The 18,756-nt window shown below is 39.1% G+C and overlaps 1 protein-coding gene across 2 annotated transcripts; it reads right to left on the reverse strand.

Annotated features, from left to right (window-relative positions):
- Positions 1-856: 856 nt before the first annotated feature.
- cap1 (cyclase associated actin cytoskeleton regulatory protein 1) lies at positions 857-18,009 on the reverse strand. 2 transcript variants are annotated; one of them, XM_012956688.3, is made up of 13 exons: positions 17,749-18,009; positions 14,657-14,755; positions 14,454-14,554; positions 12,385-12,462; positions 11,344-11,487; positions 10,489-10,574; positions 7,191-7,296; positions 6,926-7,115; positions 4,672-4,862; positions 2,992-3,115; positions 2,825-2,907; positions 1,705-1,848; positions 857-1,603 (listed from the first exon to the last, which is right to left on the reverse strand). In XM_012956688.3, the coding sequence occupies exons 2-13, from the start codon at positions 14,751-14,753 to the stop codon at positions 1,520-1,522; spliced, it is 1,428 nt and encodes a 475-aa protein (XP_012812142.1). In that variant the 5' UTR covers positions 14,754-14,755; positions 17,749-18,009; the 3' UTR covers positions 857-1,519.
- Between the last annotated feature and the right edge of the window lie 747 nt (positions 18,010-18,756).

Consider the following 18,756-nt stretch of genomic DNA (forward strand, 5'->3'; position numbering starts at 1 on the left):
CGATTTTGAAGCCCAGTCCAGATCTGAGCTTCTCTTCTGCCTACTATATTGCCAGGTATGACTTTGGCCTTTTGCAGCTGTCAGTAACGGGTATTTTAACTTAATAAATTGAAGTAAATGTACTTAGGGTAAGCACTTTCGCAATTTACATTTATTTTCTATGTTAAGCGGCTCCTAAGATTTTTTTTATTATCACACTGTTAATACCAGGCTTTACTGAATACAGAAGTGCAGAGAGTGCACAGACAGGATCACTGACACTGAACCTTCGAAAAGCAGCTGAGCTAAAAGGCAATGTCTACTGAAAAAAGGTCAACTTTGAACAAACTTAAATCAACTCATTTTTTAGGGTTTTGATCCCTTTTGAGCTATGACTTACATTAACAATCAAAAATGAAAATATCAAGCAGCAGCAAAGATAAGATATAAAATGTTAAAGGGGATGTCAAACAAAAAAAAAAAAAAATTCTGAGGACACACCTTTATACTGGCACTTTAAAGGTTAGGTAGCATAAACAAAAAAATGATAGTTGGTGTGAATGAAAAATTCCCATGCAGATATACAAAAGTACCAGGACAAATCGGTCTGCCTAAATGATAGTATGTATTAGTGCATTGAGTTCATAAGACCCTGTCCTGCATTAATGGACTACTCATCAATGTATGGCATAAGCAGCATGCCAGTTATTTCACAGAGAAAAATAACAGCTTTGGTTTGTGTGCCAGATACTTCAATAAACTGAATTTGTACTTTGCTTGTTTTCAAATACATATGTAACCCAATGAAAAGTCAAACTGTAACAACTTCTACCAGCAGTAATGCTTTTTTTCTACAAAATGAACACAATTGTGACAGTTTCTTTTAACATTGATTCTTTAATAAAATGCTTGATTTGTAAACTCATTGTATATTCCATAGTTTGTGCAGGGGCTGCACCTGTTCCCTTAATGGTGGGTCAAAGCCCACTTAGCACGAAATGTTCAGTACACATTGGCATAACATTAGTTTCTGGATCAGTAGAAGTTATAGGTCAGAAATAAGGAAAGTTTGCATAATTTTTTTTTTTAAGACTTAAGGGGGAAACAAAACCCTAGAAGTGCTGGAAAGATAATTCAAGATATTAAGTATATAGGGGCTGCAATAGTCCTTTTGTGCAGTCGGAGAACAACATACACAAAACCATTACCAAAGTGCTCTGTACCCTTTTTTACTTTGGTCCAATTAACCATCTACTGGTCATCCAACCACTATTTGAACAGCAAATATTTTGCAGCCCCATGGACTGGAATGGGCATAAGGGAATAGGTATAGCTGTGAATAGCAAGGGCGCTCTTCAAGGGGATTCTGGCACTAGTTAGGTGTCATATAGCAGGATGCTATGCAGAAGATAGCTGTGAGCAAGAGGCTTCTAAGCTACAGCTAGGATAATCCCCGAGATAAGCAGCAGAGAGAACACAGGAAAATATAGAGGACACAGTGTCCAGGCCGTGGTCTGTTCCCGCAGACAAATAACCGTGTTTATCCTGCAATTTCTGTAACTGTGGTCTCCAACTTCTGGCCATTCCACACAGTTTTAAACTGCTCTGGCACTGGAAATTCACTCTATAAATAAAAAAACAAAAAAATTTAAAATACACCAAAAAAAAAAAAAAGATTATAAAATGCCTAAATGTCACCCACAGAGAAATATAAAAACATCTTACAAATTCTCCTCCACTGGTAGGAACCAAAATATTCATCTCTGAGGATTTGGCGCTGATGATCTCACACTGCAAGCTGCCTTGGCTTAAGTACACATGGCAGCCATCAGTCTTATTGATAGATATTGTTGGCACTTTCCCCATCACCTGCAAATGGAAAATTGGGGGTAAAGTTTATTAGCAGCACTAGCATGACATGTGGCAGAGTTGTGATGTATTTCCAGGCTGGCCAGAAAATTATTTTTGGCCAAGTACAAGATCAGTGACTGGATGGGGGCATTTATAATGTCTGCAAAACAAACGGATCGAGCTGATTTGGCCCCCCCCCCCCCATCTGGTAACCATGACAAACAAGGAACTATTACTGTGTATTGTTAGCTTTACAAGTGTTTCTCAATATGTAGGCCAGCCATACTATCAGTCTTCTCTTCTGATCTAAAACTCCCTTGATTCAGGGTTTAAACAATTTTGTTTTGTTTCTAAGATTAACTCCTTTGCAGTTCTTCTGTGTAAGATATATATTACAGAGGCAAGGAATCAAAAAGAAAATAAAAATTCAACAGTAATGTCTGCAGACACCTGTGACGTTTAAAATTACAGCAGTGATATTGAAGACGGCATGGCCTGGGAACTAACTGATTTGATGGAGAAATGTTTGAGAACCCCAGCCCTACAGTAATACATGTCACAAGTGACTGAATAAAGCAAATACTAAGAAACACATTAACATGAACATGCACCAGTACTGACCATAAATGACTGGCGCCTCACTTTGCTTACAGCAACAAAACCTTCAGCCACAGGTTTAATCTTAGGCGCACATTACTATCTGAGCAAACTCATGTTTTCCATTTTTTTCTATGGTTTTGTGTAAAGTACTAATTCCTTCATAACCTTTTTCTTTTACCAAGTTTAAAGTCTTATATTGGGGTACCAATACATCTGGACAATAATGTGCAGTCACTGGTGAACCATTTACATACACAGTAACATCCTGCATGCTTTTTTGTGCAGGATGGCATAAAAACCTTACAAATGCATATAAATTAGGGATTCAACAGATCCCAGATTTAGTTCAGGATTTGGCCTTTAAGTCACATGAAATAGTGCATTTTTCACTTACCTGCACTTTAACATCTTTTGAGTTAATGATCTCTACTATACCAACAGCATCTTCAAAAACCAGCCCAAGTTTCTTGCAGTTGTCTGCGGAAAGAGTGGATTAAACCTTAGTTATGACAACCACTAGATACAAAACCACCCAACAGATAATTTTCCCATTCTTCTTACCCACAATAATGGAATTGATCTTTCCTTTAACTTGCAAGGTGCTGTTGACACACTTGAAGATATAAACAACCTGCTTGAGTTCAGTGTCAGCGATCTCTAGATTAGACACATTTTCCTGGTTCTCCTGTTGAGGAAAATGTATAAGGCATGCATTTATTAATGAATAATAATTATTGCGTAGGATTTGTGTAATACATTAATTGAGATGTGAGAAGTAGGTCACTGTGCAACGTTCGGAGTAGATTGAAGCAAAAATGAGATCAGAAAAGGTATTTCAGTCATGTTTAGTGATCTCTTCCCTCTGCTTCAGAGTAATAGTTGCTGCATAGCAAGTGAAGAATAGAAAGCCGGCAATGCTACACCATCCAAGTGTATAGCTAAGGTGAAGTATAGTTTCAATGATATTTTGATTTTGTGGAGAATGATGAGGGCTGTAGTTGACTTCAACTATACTGTAAAATATTGCACGGTCACCGACTGCTGTATGTAACTGTGCATTGTGTTAACCTGACAATCCTTTTCCAGAAATGGATAGGGAATACACATGTCCACATAAGAGAGAGCATGTTTAACCTGAAAGGAGTACCCCCTATAAAGCTGCAGTGCATTCTCCAGACTGCAGAAGGAAAAAATAGAACTCTGTGTCCCTATAGGTATGCATAATGCGTTACTCTAGAAAGGAAGAGCTAACTTGCATCTGCAGCGTGTTCCCCACAGACTGCTCCCTGAATGTGCAGCACAGAGGCCAGAGCTGCCTCCTTTCACTAAAGTTAGTCAATGTTGGATTACATACAGAAATATCTTTTCAATAGTCAAAGACAGAGAAGAAAGAAACAGGCATATTATGAAAAGACCTTGGGAAAGGAATGGGGGAAGCCATCTACAGAAACCAGCACACTGGAAGAGTCAACCCAGCCCATTTGGCTCTAGGCCTAGTCTTAATCTGAGGGAACTACTAAACATTTTTACTTTATCTATATTGGAGAGTTCATTAGATTTAAATGTGCCCATATACTGCAGATTTAACATGCCAATTCAGTGCATTCAGACCAGAAAAATGCCCTAGGGCCAACAATTGGACCAGTTCAATCTGGCCCACCTTTACATTTTTTATGATATTTAATCTCTGCTGTGGACCGTATCTTGCGCAAAAGACTTTCTTTCTTTTAGTGTCCTGCCTCCTCATGGTAGCAGCTACTTTTTTTTATTTAAATAAATTTCATGGTACTCATGATATAGTTTGTTCCTGGCAAACAGTAATTTTGTCTTACTTTGGGCTAATGCTCCATGGAGAGATTAGTTGCGCCCAATAAATCTCTATTACCAAAGGCATCTAATCTCTCCAAAATGCCTTTCCACCAGTAATTGAATCGCCTTGCAACCAGCAATGAAGACATGAAAATTAATGAGAAAGTCTACAAAAGGCAGATTACACCAGACACTGAAGGAGAGCCCGGATAGGAAAAAACTGTAGAGCTGAAGGTCATAAAATGGAATTAAAGATTGCCCGAGACTAGATTGCAACTACCCGAGACTAGTTCATGTACTGTGAGTGGATTCTATGAGGAGAAATTAGTACCGATATGACCTGTTCCAACAGGCAAGTGCAATTTTCCAGTCAATGTATCACTTAGCCAGAGCAGCTATGAACAACATACCCATTCTAATCACATAACTCACCACTTTCCATTTCTTGCCCTCCAGCTCCAGCACAGGAGGCTGCTTCTTGACAACAGGCTTTGCTGCTGGGGCACCAAAACCTGTGGGTTTAGGTGAAGTAAAGGGTTTGGGACCGGCGCGGACTGGACCTCCTTGAGTCTTCAGAGAAGGATTTTTATGGGTCTTCATGTCGTCAGAAACATGTTTCAAACCTATCAGAAGAAGGGAGGAAAAAACATCTATGTAAAGTTTTTGTATGTGCTAAGAATGCATAAAGAAAGGATAATGCATTGCCTGATGTGCAATCATACTAGGCAACAATTATTATTATACACCCAATATAAATAAGTGCTTACCAGTAATCAGTATTGAGCAGTTACATGCATTCAAATTAGAAAAATTACAAGGGTACCCAAATTTTTGCACAGTCAGTTTTTCACATATGATTTTATTTCATACAACTAAATACTGCTTCAGTAAAAATCTTTGTTCAGAAAACACCCCAGTACTCAGATGTTCCTGGGAAATGAAAGACATACCCCTGTTATCTTTTTTGTTGAAAGTGGAGTAAATTATTATGCAGGCTGAGAGGGGTTCCCAAACTGTTTCATATGACTGTATTATATAGACTTTTATATAATCTGCTTTCCTTTGAGCCTTGTATGATCGTGCTATCAGTGCAGCTTGTTGGGGGTGGGGCCTGAACCAGAAGAACAAGTAACAGCAAAAAGCAATCTTAGGCACTCCCTGCTTGCTTCCAGTCTGTAATGATACGAAGGCTGAAACACTCCCATACAAAAGATTAAACTGAACTGTAAGCTAGTGTTTTCCCCCCACTTGCTTTAAGCTAGGTGCCCAGCCTGGCTCTGCGCCCACCTCACTGATAAATACTCCTACCAGCATCTGTTAAAAGTTTTCTATTTCAGGGGGCAAGGCCTATCAGGTTGCACAAAATGGAAATTAGGCTAATGCTAGACGGGGCTGATTCTTGGCCTGCAGATAAACACAGGCTGAGAATCAGCCTTTACTGGAGCCATTGTGTTGGCCCAGGTGCAGGCACACAGAGCTGATTTTGATACAAAACACATACTAGCATGTGTGCCTGCACCCAGGGATGCTATTGCTCCAGGTACGGGAAAAAGCTGATGCCAGTGTAGGGGCCAATTCTCAGCCTGTGTTACTCCACAGGCTGAGAATCAGCGCTGTGTGGCATTAGTCTTAGAGTATCCAATAATATAGAGCAGTGCTGTCCAACTGGCGGCCCGTGACCCCCCTCTGTGTGGCCCCCCACCTGTCTGTCTGCTTTGATGGCTTACCTTTGTGTAAGCTTTAAATGGTATCAGTACTGAGATTAACTGCCCCCCTGCATGGTTCTCACCTCAGATTCAGGCTGTAATCCCTCTGTATTGTTTAAACATGTAATCCCCTGTGTTGTTCACACCATTTAATACCTGCATTGTTCAACCCCTGCAGTGTTCACACCTCAGACTCAGGCTGTAATCACCCCCATTGTTCCCCTGTTCACACCTCAGACATAGGTACTGTAGGTACCCATGTAGGTACTGCCTGGAATATGCTGCCTGTGTGGCACACACAGGGAGCATAGGGTAGGCAGAGCATGGCACACACAGGCAGCTAAGGGCAGGCAGAGTATGGCACACACAGGCAGCATAGGGCAGGTAGAGTATGGAACACACAGGCAGCATAGGGCAGTGAGGGTATGGCACACACAGGAAGGGTAGGGCAGGCAGAGCATGGCACACACAGGCAGCTAAGGGCAGGTAGAGTATGGCACACACAGGCAGCTAAGGGCAGGTAGAGTATGGCACACACAGGCAGCAACCTGTCAGAGGTTTGTTGGGGGAGTTAGCAGTTGGAAATAGCCATTAAATGGTCCCTAAGGTGTACTTAGGTGTACTGGGGGTTGCTGTGCTATCCACAGGAGAGGAGGAGGCATATGGATTTAAGGGTATATCTTAATATGACATAACATAATTCTTTCACATATGAATGATGGTTGATATCCCCACAGTAAGGACCAAGCATTTGGGATTTTGCTTTGCTACCACCATTGTGATAAAATAGGTGTGGTTTGAAGTGGGTGTGGTTTCAAAAAGGGGAGTGGTCAAAACTGGTTTCCATTAGTGGCCCTCCACCATGTATGCTAGAGAAATTCCGGCCCTCGGCACCGCAGAAGTTGGACAGCACTGATATAGAGCATTCTTTTTTTATCTCACACTCTCTCTCCATTCCTTGAACACATTCCTCTTTTTACCTTTGGTGATTTTCTCTCCTTGATTAAGCTGTGCAAAAAGCTGGGAGCGGCTCACACTGTCATCATCTGGAGCAGAGGCTGGTGCAGGGGGAGGAGGAGGTGGAGGACCACCAGGTGGAGGAGGTGGGGGACCTGCTTTGGGTGCTGGAGGAGCAGCAGGAGTAGGAGCGACACCTGAAGCCTTGGGACCCTAAGAATGTACAGGATAATGGTAATTTATCAAAAACAGACACCATCGATACTAAAAAGTGAGAGCCTTACGCACCGTCTTTTTCCAATTTAGACCAGTTGTGTGATGTTCTTTAATGTAAGTCTGCAGGTCATTCCAGATATTTAAATATGCTCGCACCCAGTCAGCATGTTTCTTATCCCTGCACGCAAAAGAAAATTCATGAGGTCCATACCTGGTAGCAGTTACTGCTTATCAATACACTCAGATATTTACTTTACACCTGTAACAGAACATTTCAATCTTTTTAGAATAAGGACCCCTTTTTTTGGTTAAACAGTGTTTCGGGCCCCTTTAGCTCATGACAGGGTAACATATACATTGTATGGTGAGTTGCCATTGTAGGACCCACACCCATGTCTTCACACCCTGTATGCTACTTCTGCACGTACCTCTGGTTCCAAAAGATGAAATCTTTGGGAGGAGTGTACTTCCCCAGTCTGACCAGCACTCGGTTGCCTAAATTTCAACCTTAACCCGCCTCCCATGGGTTCAGGGCAAATCACACATCCCTAATATTAATATGCTGGGGCAATAAAGTGAATACATTTTTAGCCTATCAAAATCATAAACTAAGACTAACCCCATATGTAATAAAAGGCACTACGTTTGCCCAGTAGCCGTAACCCATAGCAACCAATAAGATGTCTGCTATTAAACAGGTGACCAGAAAATGCTTCCTGCTGATTGGTTACTATGGGTTACTGCTCCTGAGCAAACTTAGAGCCTTTTATTACATAACCCCCTAAGGGGATAGAACTTTATCCAAAATAGCAAATAGCCATTAACTCCTACATTTGATTCTAATTGCTGCCCCACCCATTTATGACTTTGGACTCTGATAAAGGCTGCCAAGATATTATATATATTATATTATGTAACTATTGGCTGGTCATATCATTCATCCTTTGGTATAAAGATCGGTAATTCATTAACATAAATCATCATGAGACTGTCTTTCCAAACAAAAGCAATTAACTTCTGACATACTTCTATTAATGTGCTTCCTCTCACTAACTGATTTATCATTTCTCCAACACATCTCTTTAATGATCTTAACTAGCCATTTCCAGTCTGGGTAAAACAATACTATTCTACCTCATTAAAGGAACACTCACAGCAGGCTTATAGCTCATAACAGCAGCAAACCATGTTCAAGCATTTCACACTGACACAACAGGCTAAAAAGACTGGTAGTATTTCAGACCCTTTAAATCAATAAAAAGAAACTGGTTAGGGATTCCCTGCGACTATTATTAAATGATCTTTGTTCTGCATAATCCTCTGAGTAACCTAAAGGGTCAAGTGATACTAAAAGCAATCCTCTTGAAATTTCACTGATCTGAAGACTTTAAACGAGAACTACACACAATGCTTATATGAGCAATCTATTTCCTGCTTGTTCATATGGCACAATGCCAAGGTATAATACCAAACATACTGCAAGCTAAGCAAAGCCAATTTCATCCTCCATTACGACAGTGTCTAGAAGACTCTTAAAGGGACAGTAACACCAAAAAATGAAAGTGTATAAAAGTAATTACTATATAATGTAATGTTGCCCTGTACTGGTACAACTGGTGTGTTTTCCTTAGAAAGACTACTATAGTTTATATAATAAAGCTTCTGTGTAGCCATGGGGGCAGCCATTTACAGGAGAAAAGGCACAGGTTACTTAGCAGATAACAGATAAAAACCCCATTATATTCTACAAAGCTTATCTGGTATCTGCTATGTGCCTGTGCCTTTTCTCCTTTTTCCCAGCTTCAATGGCTGCCCCCGTGTTGACATAGCAGCTCATTTATATAAACTATAGTAGCGTTTCTGTTGCAAACTTACCAGTTTTACCAGCACAGGGCAACTGTACATTATATTTTAATTACTTTAAAACACTTTCATTTTTTGGTGTTACTGTTCCTTTAAACAAGATTTAGGGCTAACACACACACCAAGCTACTTGTAGCCAGCTACAAAATAGAAAATGCTGATAATAACTTATAAGGGCTGTAACAGACGGCGAGATTAGTCGCTCGAAATGCCATCCCATCAGCGAGAATGTAAATTGCCGGTGGGATGGCATACGCAGCGCCACAATTTGCCAAAGTCGCGTAAGCTGCCTTGAGAGGAAACTTCCGTGACTTTGGCAAATTGCCATGCCGCATATGCCATCCCACCGGCAATTTACATTCTAGCTGGTGGGATGGCATTTCGGGGAGATCAGTCGCCCGCGACAAGGGAGATTTGTCGTGCAGCGACTAATCTCCCCGTCTGTCACAGCCCTAAAAGTATCTATGTGGGTTCTCATTACCGTCTATGGCAGGGCATTTTCTGGCGTTTAGTAGTTGTGACAAGTAGCTGCTTCTAAGAAGCTCTGTGTGTCTTTGCCCTACAGTTTGTAGGCAACAAATAAACACTTTTACAAATAAACACAAATTATAACAGACTCCATTTAAGAAGCAATACGTCTGCAATATGCTCCAAGTTATTGTGCATTATCTAAAAACAACTGAAAAGAATACCGAGAGTTTCACCAGTGTCTGGAGACTTTACAGCAATTACAGTTATCAAGGATTTTAGCAGAAAGCTTTATCTGCTGTTAGTTTTTACTGCAGGCACCACCAAGTGGCAGAATATTATAACATCAATATTTTGTTATAGGCTGGGTTAAAACATGAACAAAATGTAATCCTAAACAGTATCGTTTTAAAGCGATGGTTCACCTTTAAGTCAACTTTTAATTTGTTTAAGGATGTCCTATTCCTAGCAACTTTGCAATTGATCCATACTATTTATTTCTTATAGTTTTTTAATTAGTTGCCTTATTCTTTCCAGCTTTCAAAGGGGGGTCGCTGACCCCAGCAACCAAAAAACTATTGCTCAGGTAAGCTACAATTCTTATTATTCTTATTGTTGCTTCTTATTATTTATCTTTCTTTTTAATCTCTTTCCTATTCATATTACAGTCTCTCATTTAAGCCACTGCCTGGTTGCTAGGCAAATAAGGCCCTCAGCAATCAGACAGCAGCTAAAATAATAGATTAAAGAGCTGCTGAACAAAAAGCTAAATAACAGAAAACTAACAAAATTAGAAAATTAATAAATCAATTGCAAATTGTCTCAGAATATCACTGTCTACATCATACTAATAGTTAATTTAAAGGTGAACTACCCCTTTAAAAAAAAAAAAAAAAAGGGCTTATAATAGACACCACCGTAACACTGCTTTATATACAGAATTAAATTACACGATAGATGTCATGAATTCTAAAAAAGAAGCAATCGATCTATCAAATTAAATATTTAATATAATGGCTTGGTGTTAAGGACAACTTACACATCTTTATATTCCTTCAGTACTCTATTGGTGTAAAACGTGGCAGCATCCATCATTTCTTTCACATAGGGACCTGGTTTAGGTGCCTGGGAAAAGAAGATTTAAGCAGTTCACCTTCGTAGCACAATTTGCTTAATGCCCATAGTTCTTTTCACATTAGATCATTTCATTATAATCTGGTCCACAAATGCTGTATGCAGGCCAATATGTCCATTACATAAAAACACTATTAAATTACCACAACAATCTGGGGGACCAAAGGGGAAGTCCAAAAACCAGCGCCTTACACAAGGGGTCCCCAATACTTTTTACCGGTGAGCCACAGTCAAATGTAAAAAGAGCTGGGGAGCAGCACCAGCATGAAAAGTGTCCTGAGGTGCCAAATAAGGGCTATGTTTGGTTATTTGGTAGCCCCTATGTGGACTGACAGTCTACCGAAGGCTCTGCTTGGCAGTACACCTGGTTTTTATGCAACCAAAACTTCCAAGCCAGGAATTCAAAAATAAGCACCTGCTTTGAGGCCACTGGGAGCAACATCAAAAGGTCTGGTGAGCAACATGTTGTTCCCCAGCCACTGGTTGGAGATCATAGCCTTAAACCATAGGTTCCTAAGCATGTGGTCTTTCTAATGGAACCTAGAACCAAGTGGTGACATTCTACTTTATAGATGATTTGGAATTAATGGTGAGCCATACAGTAATGGCTTTTATTTACTCATAACACTACTATGGTCTAAGGGGAGGGAAGCGAAGACTGAACTTAAGAATACACTTTGCACATAGTGTAAAAAGCTTTGACCACTCTAACATTAGAGAAATAACATGCAGTAAAAGATCATATGAAATTAATACTTACCACTGCCACCCACCCTAAGGCAGGGACACTTTCACTTAATGCAGACAAATGGTTGAACAATTTACTTCCTCGATTCTTTTCTCGAAAATCCTGCACAGCTTGAATTTTTCCAGAGAGGGGGGCAAGGATAGCAGAGAGATCTTTCTATGTGAGAGAGGAGTATGAAGGAACAAATTTAACAGATTTTCTTTCTTTCTATATGAACACAAACTAGATACTAAAAAAAGTTGTACAGCTTCAACTTAAAAAATGACAATCTGGTTACTACAATCACAGTCACAAATAATAATAAAAATACAGACCCTTCAGTCAATCAATGGCTTCTGGTTTCCAGTGGTCTATGACCCTAGACACCAGATAGTATTTTAAATTTCAGGATCGAGAAAGGCAAAATAAATGCCCTCCACACTCTAAAAACATACAGGAAAGTTACTGTAGCAGAGGATGATGTGAATGATGTATAATCTTTGTAAAAGTGCAGCTGAATATTTAATCCCTATGTAAATAAAAGGATAATAATAATAAATATAAAAAGGATACTAAAAGATATCCTACTGCAAAAAAATGTCCTAACTTTTGCTAAAGTATACACAGATTTAAACAATTTGCACTTAAAGTGATACGGACACTAAAAATCTACTATTCAAAATATTAATATACATTAAAAGTTACCTATAGCTCATGTTTATTATTTTTCAGAGATATTTTTGCTTTTGTAAGTAATTGTAACCTGAAGTTCCTAAACCTGACTGTTTTGCCAACCTGACTGCTCATTCTCAACCTGTCAGTTATAGCTTTTAATGTTAACGGACTACTGCTGCACAGTTATGGGATACATGAGGAATCAGATAGGTAATGTAAAAGCATCTGGCAAATACATTATGGAAAAATTATAAATAGCATGTAAACACAATGTTATGATGTAAAAATAAATAAATCAATCAATCAATTCCGGAGTCACTATCTCTTTAAAGCAAAGACATTTATCTAACAAATTTCTAAATGTATAAGAGACTTATGTGCATTAAAAAAGTCACTCACCTCTGCTGGCTGCTGATACTGAGAGGCCATCACCAAAATTGCTCTCTGCAATTGTATGCCTGACATAAACATGTCAGCCTGTAAGTCAGGGGAGAGAGAGAGAACTGATTTTATTCTACAATAAAAATAATTCAACCAAACCAAAATTTCCATCCCTCTTTTAATATAACCTTTGGCTGGGGTTCAGTGCTTTCTAAAGGACCACTCTAAAATTTCAAAAACACATTGGAGTGGCCCACCCCCACCTAATCAGCCTCAACACATAAATGTTTGATTTTACATTTATTATAATAATATAAATAAACATAGAAAGATAATATAAGTTAACTACCAAGAGAGTATAAAATAAGGGATAAAGTGCAGCATTCTGGAGACGGCATTTAGATTGTTAAAAAGGCCCTATTTGGGGAATGACAGCTCCTAAACTTTTGGTCTATTATCATGGAGCAGCAAAAGTTAGGTTACTGTTTAGTGATGAGCGAATCTGTTGCGATGCATCAGTTTCTATAGATGGCAAAGAAAGCTTTAATGTTGTGTTGGTATTCCTTTAACATTCTCCCTGCAATGATCCTATTGGGCACACAGGTGTATACATCTACACATCTGTTTCAGCATGCCGTATGATTGATAGTACCAGTGTCCATCTGCTTGAGGTGCAGGTAGGATAGAAGACAACTGGTACTTGCACAAAAGATGGAGTGGCATCAGTTATTTTCCCATTCATAGTTACATAGGGTTGAAAAAAGACCAGAGTCCATCAAGTTCAACCCATCCAAGTAAACCCAGCACCCACACCTACCAATCTATACACTCACATACATAAACTATGTATACATGTATACAACCACTAATACTAACTGTAGATATTAGTATCACAATAGCCTTGGATATTCTGATTGTTCAAGAACTCATCCAGGCCCCACTTAAAAGCATTAACAGAATCTGCCATTACCACATCACTAGGAAGGGCATTCCACAACCTCACTGCCCTCACCGTGAAAAATTTCCAGTTTGCTGCCCAGTTTTCAAATTTTGTCAAATCGCTCTGCAAAGTGGCAGCATCCTGCATGGAACTTATAGTTTTGCACAATTTAGAGTCATCAGCAAAAATAGAAACAGTACTGTCTATGCCCACCTCCAGGTCATTAATAAACAAATTAAAAAGCAAAGGACCAAGGACTGACCCCTGCGGTACTCCACTAACAACACTGGTCCAATTAGAAAATGTTCCATTTACCACCACTCTTTGTAATCTATCCTTCAGCCAATTCTCTATCCAATTACAGATATTATGTTCTAGGCCAATATTCCTCAATTTGATCATTAACCTTCTTTGTTGTACTGTATCAAACGCTTTAGCAAAGTCCAAGTAGATTACATCAACTGCCATTCCAGCATCTAGGTTCCTGCTCACCTCCTCATAAAAGGCGACTAAATTAGTCTGGCAAGATCTGTTACGCATAAAACCATGCTGGCACAAACCTATAGTATTGTGAACTGCAATGTATTCAAGTACCCTATCCCTTATTACCCCTTTGCAAAAGTTTTCCTACTACTGATGTCAGACTAACAGGCCTATATTTTTTAGGCTGAGAACGGGATCCCTTTTTAAATAACGGCACCACATTAGCAATTCATAGTTACATAGTTAATTTGGATTGAAAAAAGACCAAAGTCCATTAAGTTCAACCCTTCCAAGTAAACCTAGCACACACCTACACCTATCCCGACCTATCTATACACTCGCATAAATACTAATTGTCAGTTTTAGTATTCCAGTAGCATTGAATATTATGCTTTTGACAAAATCATCCAAACCACTCATTCTTCACACTAAAAGTTTGCTGCATCATTGCCCCCCCCCCCCCCAAAAATGACTGTATAGAGCTATGTAATACACAATTAACACAAAATCTTCCCCACTGAGTATGTTTTAACACCTATGCTACACATCCTCTAAGAATTTCTTTAATAAGCTTAAATGGATATTTCAATACAACAAGCTGTTAACTTACTTCCTACCCTACAGAAATATTGTTTTTTATTGGAAATATTTTGTCTGTACTAACCTGCTTCTCAACATCCCCACCAATCTCTTTGCTTTTCTTCATGAATTCCGCCACTTGTCCATTAATGATATCATCATATGCCTGAACATATACAGCTGTATCTGCAAGAATAAGAATAAGTTAGAATACATTTGATGAGCTATACCTATAAAACAATAGAAAGTAGCTGGAAACATACAACTGATCTAGATCATTCCACTAACCTGCAGAAGATACATCCCCACCAGAACCTGCAGCAAGAATCTCCAATTTTGCAACAGCCTTCTCCAGACGATCAACTAGGCCGTGAATATCTGCCATGACTGGTAGAGCATAAAGATTTTTAAAAAAGAGAGGAATAATGTTTTTTACAAAAGTGATGTCACCTCTAAAAAATACAAGAATATAAACAGACTGTACCAATGACTCTGGCTTGGCTTCAAAGATAAACACTGCAATGACATGAACTATATATCACTGAAAGTCTTTAAAGGAGAAAAAGGAAATCTTTGTGCACACACATTTGTATAGCTAAAAGTGGAACAGAAAAAACTAAGTTTTAACATTAACATAGGGTTATAAACTGCTATCCAGAATAAGAAAAGCTGATTTATAAACCCAATTTATGTTGCAGTTTGCTAGTTCTGCCCTTTTCAGCACTTAGAAAACCTATCAAGTGACACATGCAGACAGTCACAATGTACTTTGCATTGCCCTCCCCCACCCTTCTTTCTCTTTTCTGTACCCCCTTCCCCTTCCTTGTTAAGAAAAACAATAAAGAAAGATTGTTTAAAAAAAAGCAACACATGCAAATTTCATATCCAACTACACATATCATATTTTACATTCAATGAGACAAGGACTCATTATTATATTTTACATTCAATAAGACAATGGACATCTTGTCATTACGCTTGTAAACATTAAAATGTCTTTTCACACAAGAACAAGTAGTCATTTAACAGCTAAGCATGTTTTTGTAGCCCAAATTTTTGTTCAAAAGGGAATTTAAGGGCAACAAAAGTCTGTAGAATAGTTTGAATTCATATTGCACAGTACTGCTCTTATGCATTCCACAGCCACCAGCCCTATGCTAATTAAGACTGGTGTCCCCCCAAGCAATTCTACTATCTTCAGGGGGAAAGAGAATGAAAGGGGAACTCCCTAGGAGTACAGGGTTAACAAAACTCTCATTTAGTACCCAGCACCAGCCCACAACTTCTATGCTTTCAAACCATGTCAGAATTTAAGAGGGAGGAGCTCTACCGAATCAGGTTGCAATTTAGACATAAAAATAACAAAATTTACCAACTTTTATTACAAGTGTGTAGACTTTAATCCAATGATAATCAATGAGACCAGTAATATGAAAGAAACAGAAAATCCTTAAATGTATTATGAACTTGCCAAAACTGTGTGTTGTTGCAGAATTATATAATTAAATACAACAATTCTATAACTATATATTATATATATATATATATATATATATATATAATCATTTTCTTCTGCAGAAGTGTAGGCTGCTATAAAGACCATTACTGTAAAGAAACATGGGGTACAACAGGGAAAACATTATTTATTATAATAAACAAAGTTCAGTGAATCATGTGACAAATTATATTGCTAAGAACTGATTATGACCAATGACATCACTAAGCTCTGGATATCATTTACAGCATATTTATGGCTATAGTTTTACTTCCGGTGGGACTAGTCTTTAATGGAGTATTACTAGGACAACCTATACAAAGGGATGCAGCAGGTCACAACCTTTAGCTTAAAAATAACTGCTTTTACATCTACAGGGCTCCTGTACGAACGACTTCAACATGTCTGAGCAAAACCCTGAACATACCTTTCATACAGAAGTTATCAACAAAGACCACACAACAAAATCTGTAGCAAGCATCAGTTGTGTTCAACAAGAATGTGCCTCACCCGTATTTCAACTTATTGGATCCAAAAACCACATGTTAACCTTTCCAGCATTATCAATGTTATCCGTATTCAGGTACAGGGATGATTCACCAAGATGTACAAAGGTTTACAGCAAGCCCTTCTGTTATAATCAATTACTTACAATTAAGTAAACTCTGTTAGCATTAATACCATTTGGAGTATCACCAAGAAACATATCTCAAAAAAGTAATATTAACACTCAGTCCTCTGGGTGAAAAATGTAAATAATGACACTATTTTTTTATCTGATCATGGTCACCTTTTCATAGATTTCACACCTGACTGGATCCTAAAACACAAGTTACTGACCCACAATTTTTAAAAAGTCTAAGATACATTGTAGGTAACACATAATTAACATTTGAACAGAGATACTGCTAATGAATAGTGCTTATGCAGCCTGATTTAGCAAGGGAGCAAATTCTTACAAAACAACTGCATTTCCTCATTTTGAAGCTATGAATAAATTACGGCTTTAAACTAAGAAAGCATTCCCCTGTACTCAGTATAAAGTGCTGTATACTTTGCAAATGTATGAATAAAAGACATGGCCAAGAGATTTTAAAAATATTCAGCCAGAGAAAAACCCTGAACAAATATAATAATGACAGAAGTGCAAGCTGCTGCCAAAATGCCTCATTGAAGGCAAATAACTGGAAAGAAGCAAAACTGTTGCAAAAGAAGCAACATTGTTGCAAGACATATTTCTAACTCATTTCAATGTCACAGTTTACCCAGTCCATTATAATGTGAATCCTACACTAAGAATAAAGAGACACATGTGTGAGTTGCAGCTTCATACATGTAAATCAGGCATACAGTTTGGACGTTTTTCAAGCTGCACAGAGGCAACAAAACAAGGTACAACATCTGTAAGAATGTTTGGCAACTGGCAGCCAATGGCCTAGTTATTACTCAAAAGGGTTGGGAGGCAGTGGAGCACTGGCTGATAAGCAGTTACAATGTACCAATATAAAAGTCTTATGCCCATAGGTTAGGGGGGCAGCAACATGATTGTGCCAAGGGCTCTGTAACTAGTTCCAGTTAGGGCAGTGCTGAAACTGAACTACTTTTCCCAAGCATCAGAGCAGGCTAAAGAGCCTAAAAGTGTCAGTCACTGAGAATGCAATACCTACAATAATTATATTAGTGTATATTAGCTTCAAGTCAAGCTGAAAGCTGCGCCGGAAGATACTAATACAGTAAAACTACATAAAAATAAAAAAATGTATATAACAGTTATACATTACCTAGCCAGCACTTACCATACAGGTTTTACACACACAATGTGCCCACAACACCTTGCTGTCTACTCTACATAAGGTACCGGTTCCCCCTGCCCCGCCCTACTCACCTCCACCGATTCTCAGTCTCTAGAACTGCCCCACTTCCGGCAGCCACTTCCCACTGTGCCTCCTTCCAAGCTACTTCCGTGTGATAATAAGAAGGAGGGGCTTTCTATCTTGGAGGAGGAGCCCAGTGTGCGATTCGCTGTAAATTGAACGCAGTCATATCCTTGAGTCCACATTTAGTCCTGGCAATAATGTACAGTTGATATAACTGGGGTGCGATAAACCCATACCCGATGTAATTTTTTATCCTGCCTGCGTCTGATAGGGTTATTTCTGCCATTCTATTTGGCGGAAACCAGTATTCTGCATTGCAAATGACAATTGCCCTTTATTTTCATGGAACGCTTTTATTGTTCCGGTCATGTGACAAGAACGAACCACCAACGTGTGTATCTGTTTCTTCAATCTGTTACCAAAGATGGTCACAGAGCGAACATGATGCGAGGAGGGGCTGGGGTTAAGCGGTGACTGACAGCACATCAAACTGGGCGGGTGGTAGTACCTACTGAGATCAAAGAAATCGCGCGATTTTTCATATGCAAGCAGAACTCCAATACTTTGGGCGAATGCCATACTAAGAGTGTTTAGGGCATTTTGTAACTTTGGGGGCGCTGCCGCATGAGGGGAGTTTCTCAACTCGCCTCATGGTAACAGCGCCTCTGTATGTTAATGTTATTAGTAGAGAAGAAATAAAAATACAGAAAGGCCAGTTTATTTTCCAGTACACGGACAACCCTAGTGAAGACACATAAGGACAGTGGCACACGTGGAGATTAGTCGCCTGCGATAAATCTTCGCTATTTTGGGCGACTAATCTCCTTTAAATGCCATCCCTCTGGCAAGAATGTAAATTGCCAGTGAGATGGCATACGCGGCACTTCGGTTTCCAGAAATTAAACTGAAGCCAGTGGGATGGCATTAGGGGGATTAATCAGCCACGGTTACAAGGATTTATCGTGGCTTACTAATCTCTTTATGTGCCACTGCCCTAAAGCGATTAGTTACTGCGA

The sequence above is a fragment of the Xenopus tropicalis genome, chromosome 2 (genome assembly GCF_000004195.4).
Source record: "Xenopus tropicalis strain Nigerian chromosome 2, UCB_Xtro_10.0, whole genome shotgun sequence".
In the NCBI taxonomy this organism is placed as follows: Eukaryota; Metazoa; Chordata; class Amphibia; order Anura; family Pipidae; genus Xenopus; species Xenopus tropicalis.

Coding starts and splice junctions, on each gene's coding strand:
- cap1 (XM_012956688.3), bottom strand. CDS start 14,753: ATGGCAGATATTCACGGCCTAGTTGATCGTCTGGAGAAGGCTGTTGCA. Junction 7,297..10,488: donor CTGAAGGAATATAAAGATGT/GTAAGTTGTCCT, acceptor TTTTGCGTGCAG/GGATAAGAAACATGCTGACT. Junction 2,908..2,991: donor GATCAATTCCATTATTGTGG/GTAAGAAGAATG, acceptor CTCTTTCCGCAG/ACAACTGCAAGAAACTTGGG.